This window comes from Polypterus senegalus, chromosome 14, assembly GCF_016835505.1.
Source record: "Polypterus senegalus isolate Bchr_013 chromosome 14, ASM1683550v1, whole genome shotgun sequence".
NCBI lineage: Eukaryota > Metazoa > Chordata > Cladistia > Polypteriformes > Polypteridae > Polypterus > Polypterus senegalus.
The window spans coordinates 67,050,213-67,058,412 of record NC_053167.1 but is presented as its reverse complement, the minus strand read 5'-3'; the positions used below and the strand labels follow the sequence as shown (position 1 = coordinate 67,058,412).

Sequence of the window (8,200 nt, the reverse complement as noted above, 5' to 3'; positions counted from 1 at the left end):
GCCTGATTGCTGTGTCTTTGTATAGGAGAATGGTTGATCCTGCTACAGTAAATAACCATGCCATTCCTGTTTCAAGTGGAATAAAGTTGGTTTTGCTGAAGTACTGAGACTCAGCCTAATGTTTTGGGGTGCAAGACAGGGACACACGACCTTCTTCTAATGCAAGGAATCTTGGCATCATTTTTGATTCCTCCCTTCCCTATTCCACCCACCTAAACCACATTAAGAAACTTTCTTACTTTCACCTCCATAACATATCCTGTGTTCGATTATTCATCTCCTTTTCTAATGTGGAGAAACTTGTCCATGCTTTTATACCATCCAACATCGATTACTGTAACTTTCTACTGGCAGGTGCCACTTTTAATCTTATATTACAGCACCAGCTGATTCAAAACTCTGCTGGAAGAGTCCTAACACAAACCACCAACAGTGATCACATAACACCCATCTTGATTCTCTTCCACTGACTCTCTGTGTCTTTTAGAACTGAATATAAAATTCTATTATTAACCTACAAAGCTTTAAAAGGCCTCAAACCAGACTACATCAGTGACTTCTCCATCAATATGCTCCTGTTTGACCACTAAGGTCCTCTGATTCTGGCAGTCTTGTTGTGGCCCATACTAACCTACACTCAATGGGTGACAGTCGCTTTAGCTATATAGCACCCAGACTTTGGAATGACTTCCCTAAATTAATCAGATCAGTTTACTTCATTCTTTTAAAAAGCAACTTAAAACCCATCTGTTCAGGAAGCCTTAACATAAGCTGACATTCTGCCTCCTCTTTCAGTCTTCCTCTCCGTCCACATGCTTACATCCTTACAACATCAATAACAATAACAATAGTTACATCCTTGTAACTAGAATTTGGCTGACATTTCATGTCTGTCTCACGTGTCATCTGTGTTTAAATATGACACAATAATTCCAGGTTAGTCACAGCTGGTTTGATAGAAAGCATTAAGATACTGCATGGGACAGTCTGTTGAGGGGGCCATGATGCACCAGACATTGCCTTCATATTTCTTCTTTTCTACATCACTCACTGTTCCACTGATTTGAAGGTGTGGACGCCTTCTAAGTTTGCCTGACCTAAATGTAGTGTTTCAGGTCAGTTCTGTCTCTGTGTTGGCAGGAGTTTTCTTCAAGTACCTGAGTTCCCCCACATATCACAAACATAATAATGTTATATTAATTGTTGCATGAAAATTGTCCTGGCACGAGTGAGTTGTAAATGTGTGTACAAATGTGGATTACCAGGACAGACCATTTCTTCTCAGTCCTGTAATAAGAAAAGTGGGTTTAGAAAACCGAAAAAGGTCGTGTCCACAGGTGTAAATGCACAGAGATGAGCTCTTGTCATTTATTTCCCTTCCATCAGTCAGTACACATTCTAAAGTCTACAGTGCCCTCTAAAGGAAGCAAATGTGAACTGGACAAATAAGTTCCCCATTTGTAAGAAAATTCCAAGTAACAGTTTATATCATATCTTACAGTACAAATGTTAACAGCCACCCCCTTACAGTACAAGGCCTGTATGCTTTCTTTCCTCAGTGTTTTCTACACTCTTTACCTGTCATGTTCTGATCTCAGATCTTGCTCAGAAGCACCCATTTTGACCCAGATCCCGGTGCATTTCCTAAATAGACAGAAAGGTGGGAGGCATCTTACAACTTACCATTCTCTGTGGTATCACCATATTATTATTTCTTCTCTATCACAACTCACTACACTCTGAATTAGGCTGAATATTTTATGAAGCTCTCTCTCCCATCTCAGGTTAATTGGATTGCATTCCCAGTCCCTGCCACCTCTCACCTTTCATTGGTTAGTGTACCTCTGGGAAGTGACAAGCTGGTGAGTGGTTTTGCACTTTGTCATCACTTTAGCAGATCAAACAGGTGAAGACTGTACTCTAAGCCTAAATATCCATTCCTATCCAGTAGTGCAGTCATGATGGCGATACTTTATCCTTACTTAGCATAATGAGAAAAAGAGATCAAAACACCATTAGATAAATAAGTTTTAGCAAAAGATGATGAACTTAGTAAACATTTTATTTGATTTGTGTCTAAATAAAAAAGTATGGTACTACTTCAGATGGCACTTGTTTACCATGTTTGAACCTGCACTGATTCAAGTTTCTAAGTAAAACACACTATTTTGACTCCTACATGTAGCATGTTCTTTAATTCAGGCTTGATGTATGTGTCTGAACTCTCATATTAACACACCACTGTTACATTGTGGCTTTCTGGAAGACACTATAATTTAAAACTGAACTATAGCAGATGAGCTGACCACCTTGCAATTGTTTTTCCAGTGCTTTTGTAAGCAGGGAGGGCAATTCAAACCTGAAGATAAGTTCTCTATAATTAATAGCCTACAGACAAATCGTATCACGATTGAAATGAGCAAAATGAGTAAATGAACAAAAAAGCACCAAGAAAGTTTGGTAAGACTGGATTGTGGATGGGATGCTTGACTCGTTTAAAGTTCACTCAGACTTGAACTTGATCATGAAGGCACCTTCATTTCAAATGAAATTGCACAAATCATCTTTCTACGTTTGGCAGTTTGATACAAAACACAAATTCAATAAAGCAGGACCTAAAAAAGATCTAAGACTTAGGATGGCCTGAAAGTAACCATTATTACACAGCAGCTCTTGCAGCATAATTATACAGTATGCTCCAGAAAGGAAAGGCATCAGGGAGCTTGGTTCCTTCATTGTGGAGTAATTTTAACACAAAACACAAGAAGCTCAACTGATGACAGAAGGCCATTGTCTTGTTTTATTATCTCAATTTCTCACCCAGGCACTGTTTACAAGTTGTCAAAGTTTCTGCTTTAACCCTGATATTCTATAGTTCTGTTGTATTGTGGAAGGGCTTTAGGGGACACCTCTCCCCAAAACATATACCTTCTACATTCCTGTGCAGATTCTTTTTAATGTAGACCCACAGTATAATGTCTAATTCTCTTTCTTCTTGGGATATACAGTCTGCACTTTTATCTGTATTGTGCCACTGTATCAAATATATTAGGGAGTTGTCTTCACCTGCTGATCTGACTAATGCCCTTAGTTCCTGGTGGTAGAGTAAGTAGAAATGCAATTTTGTTTTACTCTGACCTTAAGGATCTGGGGTCTCATTTATCAAGCGTGCGTAAAACAAGCTCTAAACTAGTGCGTATACCAACAGCTGTAAGCACAAGAAAGTTGGGAGTTATCAAACGTGAGTATGCACAGCTGTACGGAATGACTGATGATGAATCGCACTCCTTCTAAATTGTGTGCGTGTGCATAGTAATTTAAATTTGCATACAGAAACGCCTTCAAATAACCTTATTTGGCAAACAACCCTCCTTATAAAAACCCAATGCCGCCAGGGCACTATAGAACCATTATCATGGATCCCGTGAAGAGAGGAAAGAAAAAAAACTTCACAGACAACGAAGTGGAAGTGCTTTTAAATGAGGTACAACGTAATACGACAGTTTTGTTTGCTGCTTTTTCAGGCGGAATGTCAAAGAAAAAAAAAGACGGCGTGGGGACAGGTTACTAATGCGGTAAATGCCGTCTCACCTGTATGTAGAACTACTGCAGAAATCAAGAAAAAGTGGTTTGATTTGAAAGTGTCCTCTAAAAAAAGAATCGCAGCCCACAAAAGAGACCTCGGTGCCATGGGAGGAGGCCAGAGTCTTATTTCAGTGTCACCATTGGATGACAAGATAGCGGCAATTATTGGTGAAACGTCAATGAGCGGAGTAATCCCCGATGGTGACACTGAAAGTGCAATCCCATCAACTGCAGGAGAGGCCGAGCCATCTGAAAATGGTTAGAAGGTTTTCAAATGTTTGTGTTGCGATATATTATTCATAGATAAATAACACTCACATTGCAAATGATTTGGATTGTTCATTTAACATTTATTTTATAGATCTGCCAGTTTTGCCAGGTCCTGCTCCGCCTGCCACTTCAGCACATCTGATGCGTTTTGAGGCACAAGTCCTGACTGATATGATTCTGAAAACACAGGAGGAATTAGTGAGAGGCATTGCAAGCATAAAAGAGGAACTGCACCAAATCAATGTGAACTTGAGGAACATTAGTGATTCACTAAATGCATCATGCAAGTTCAATAAAAGCTCCAATTGATCTCACCATTTTCTCACAATTACTCCTTATTGTGAAACAGATTTAGAACCGTTCGATTATCCCTGCTCTTAGTTGCATGGCCACAGCATTTGGCATGGGGTCAAAACTTTCTGCCATGTGGCGATCTTCTTGTATCGGCATCTCATCTAGTGGTATACCGTTTTTAATGGCAATATTATGCAGCACACTGCATGCTTTAACTATATAGCACACCTAAAGCAAATTGATAAATATTGTAGTTACTAAATATAATTAAAACTTAATTTAAATATTTAAACATTCAAAATCTTGTCGGGTTTGTATTGCATTATGCCTCCTCTGCCTGACAGACACAGCCATCGAGCCTTCAGCAAGCCTATTGCACGTTCTACTGTGCTTCTTGTGCGCTCATGTGCTCGGTTGTAATTCAGCTCCTTTTGGGATACAGGGTTTGCCACTGGGGTCATCAGCCAGGATTTAAGGGCATATCCTCGATCCCCTGCAATGATGTAGATTAACATAAAATATAGTACACTAGATGGTGTTGAGAAGTAATCTAATCGTTACACACTTACCAATAAGCCAGCCTTCTCCAGCAGCGTTTTGCTGAAAACGAAGTCCCACGATGCTGTTCTGCACAATGAAGGAATCGTGTGTCCCTCCCGGGCTGTTCGTAAAACAACATTTAGCAGGTTCAAGTGTGCATCACAGATTACCTGCACGTTAATGGAGTGATAGCCTTTTCTATTTACAAATGCAAATTCATCAACAGTAGGAGCTTTCAGGGCAACATGTGTGCAGTCAACTGCCCCTATTACACTTGGAAATCCTGCGATGTTATAGAAATCGGTCATAATTTTTGTCCTTTCCGCTGCGGTATTTGGAAACGTAATGTACTGTGATGTAAGTGATATAACTGCATGTAAAACGTGTGGCATAATTCGACTCATGGTGGGTTGAGAAATACCAGACCTGTCACCAATTTCCCTTTGAAATGTGCCTGTGGCTAAAAAGCCAATAGTAGAAAGAACCTGAGTGTGCACGGGGACTGCACTGGTGCGCTTTGTCGGCCTCTCCAAAATTTGCGAGAACTGCTGACACAAATCAAGCAAAATTGCCCTTGGCAAACGAAAACAACTAATGAGCCACTCATCACTCTCAGTGAGTAAGTCTGTGCGGTCCCTGAAAATGCGAACTCTGAACAAAAGTGCTTGTTGCAAATCTTCAAGAAGCGCAAGGTAGCTCTTGTAGTCAATGCATTTCCAAAAACAGTTCTTCAATTGTGGATTTTATATTATTTACAGTTCCAGATAACTCAGAATCAACACTGACATTTAAGTGGTGAAGTATAATGCCACTGGGTTTATATGTGATTACAGTTCTCTACCACTAGGGGATTCTGCTTACGCACAGTCAGGAGTTCTTCTAAATGTGCGCACATTTTCACGTACATGTACAAATTAATGAATCGCATTCTATTAGTGGAATTGTGTGTACGCATGATTTACACATAAAACCGTGCGTACGCACGCTTGATAAATGAGACCCCTGGTGAGTACTTTGTCCTTTATCATGGTGCTGTATCCATTATATACAGCCCATACTTTATTCCGTACTGTATATCATGCTATTGTACAGAACCTATTGGTATGTCGTCTTTTTTATCCACTGACATAACTAATGCACTTAGTCCTCAGCTGTATAATAAACAGAAATAAAAGTCAGAGAAGCATAATAAATAATCATATATGCCAAAGAGAAGGCAAATCAAGATGCAGAAATTCACACCATACGACCTGATAATGCTAGATGTTCAGTCTCTCAGGCAGTGCTGTTGTTGCATTGCTGATTGGCATCTTAAGCTCTTCTGAACTGCTCATGTATCTCAGTCATGATGGTCAGTAGAAGACGTCAATCACTTCATTGACTGACCTTATAAAGCTTAGGAGGGGCACCGACTTTTGAATTCCCAGCAGCTTCTGGCCCAATTCTAATTGCTTTTCCCTGCCCCTGAGGTGGTGCACTACCCCTTATCTGGCACTTATACCAGTCTTCAAAAGGTGGCTAGCTTTACCTTTCAAAGCTCATGAAACTAAATTATGCCCCTGAGATGATAAGCAAGATAGTGAAGCATGCTTCATAATTTAGAAGTGACACTTGTAAAACAATAACAGAAGCGTCAGCTCCACATTCAGAAACTGAAGTGCCCTTGCAAAACTGTAAACCAGTACTCATTTCTTATCAGCAAACAGTTAGCAATATTCCACCTAACAGCATTTGTAAAACTCTGCCCTTACTAAGGTGCAAAGTCTTTGGCAAATTCCACTAAAATAATTATCAAAATATTCAAGCAATTCTTATCTGCATACAAAAGCAAATATATATATATATATATATATATATATATATATATATATATATATATATATATATATATATATATATAAACAAATATAAAGGGTACATTTGATTATAACACATCAGTCTGTTTTATCAAAGAAAAGCAAGTGTTTTGTTAAAGTTCGTAAGTTACATTTGAAGTCACTTCAAGAAAAGTTCTGCTCCTTCCAGAAAGGTTCTCTTTCTTCCTCCTACAAGTTTACTCCAGATTCCCATTCACTTTTCTATGAAAAATGGTTTCCAGTCTCAAATGCACTTCTCCTTAATCTCAAACTTTGTGCCCTCAGCACCTAAAGTGCTACTAAGTGTGGTGACCAGGGGCTTCATGTATAAACAGTGCGTACGCACAAAAATGTTGCGTAAGCCCATTTCCAATCTCACATTGCGATGTATAAAAATTAAACTTGGCGGAAGCCACACACATTCTCACGCCAGGTCAAAGCACAGGGTGCGCAAGTTTTCGGCCGGGTTTTGCAAACTGCCGGCACCCAGCGTCAAAACAGTGCTACCTTTCCTGGGTGGCTTCCCTTTAATTTTTAGATTAACATCCCTGACGCGTCTTTATCGAATACTTCTGATTGTAATCAACCTGTAACCATATAATGGTGCACAGAATGGCCAAACTATTCCAAATACCATAGCCACTTTAGCGCTGTTACTATCAGTGTACCAGTCAGAGTATTTTAACCCACTGTATCTGAGTGTGGAATCACAGTTCTACAGCAGCTGATCAGAAAGCTCTACTGCAGATTTTGTCAAGAGCTGGGAGAAATATCGGGAAAGAGCTTCTGGCACACGCTGCCTCAGCCATGCGCACAGTCTATTTGAACTTCACCCATTTGGCAACACTTCAGAGCCTTTCCTGCATGAACCTCGCATTTCAGAAACAGTTTCATCCTAAGAGCTATAAACACACTCAATCAGTCCGTCAAGTGCTCCCAGTGGAACTGTTTGCAATTATAAGTACAATTACTTCACTGAAAACTTCCATTACAGTTGTAATATTGTGCAACCTGAGCCACTTATGCTTTCATATTGTATATTTTTCACTGTTTTTATCCTATTATTATTGTTTTTGTTGTTATTTTACAACTTTATAGGAAAATAAGTATTTGCATATTGAATCTCATTGTACCATACAATAACAATAACGGTATTCAATTCAATTGAGAGTGCATATTCACAGATGATGAACACTGGCTTCTATTTAGATTTAGATTTCCAGGTGCTATCTTCGTGGAACTCTTGATATCATTTTAAAGACGAAATGCATTAAAGTATATATATATTACATTATACAGATACATTTTTAACTTCATTTAAATAAAGTATATTGCTAATGATTAAATATGTGAGGACTCGGTGGGCAGTGGTAGCAATGAGCTGAAACCCCGTTTAGGGATTGTTCCTGCCTCTTGCTGTATGCTTGCTGAGACTGGTGTGAACCTGGATGGATAGATGGATGAAAAAATTAAGCTACTATGAAGTTATTTCAATGTTCCTTAAAAGTTTTGAAGAATCGGCGTTCAAAGCTTATAGATGGCTTGACATTTTTTTACAGAGCTGATTGTGTGGCTGTTGGTTATTTGGAGAAGGAAATGGAAGGGAAGGAGCGGGGGTTAGTACTTTGAAAGAGACAGTACTGCAATGAATTATT

At 39.2% G+C, this 8,200-nt stretch overlaps 1 protein-coding gene across 1 annotated transcript; it reads right to left on the bottom strand.

Moving 5' to 3' along the window:
* Window positions 1–3,867: 3,867 nt before the first annotated feature.
* LOC120514964 (putative nuclease HARBI1) lies at window positions 3,868–5,407 on the bottom strand. The gene is made up of 2 exons (XM_039735624.1): window positions 4,719–5,407; window positions 3,868–4,032 (listed from the first exon to the last, which is right to left on the bottom strand). Exons 1-2 carry the CDS (start codon window positions 5,091–5,093, stop codon window positions 3,985–3,987), a joined length of 423 nt encoding a protein of 140 aa, XP_039591558.1. The 5' UTR covers window positions 5,094–5,407; the 3' UTR covers window positions 3,868–3,984.
* Window positions 5,408–8,200: the final 2,793 nt, after the last annotated feature.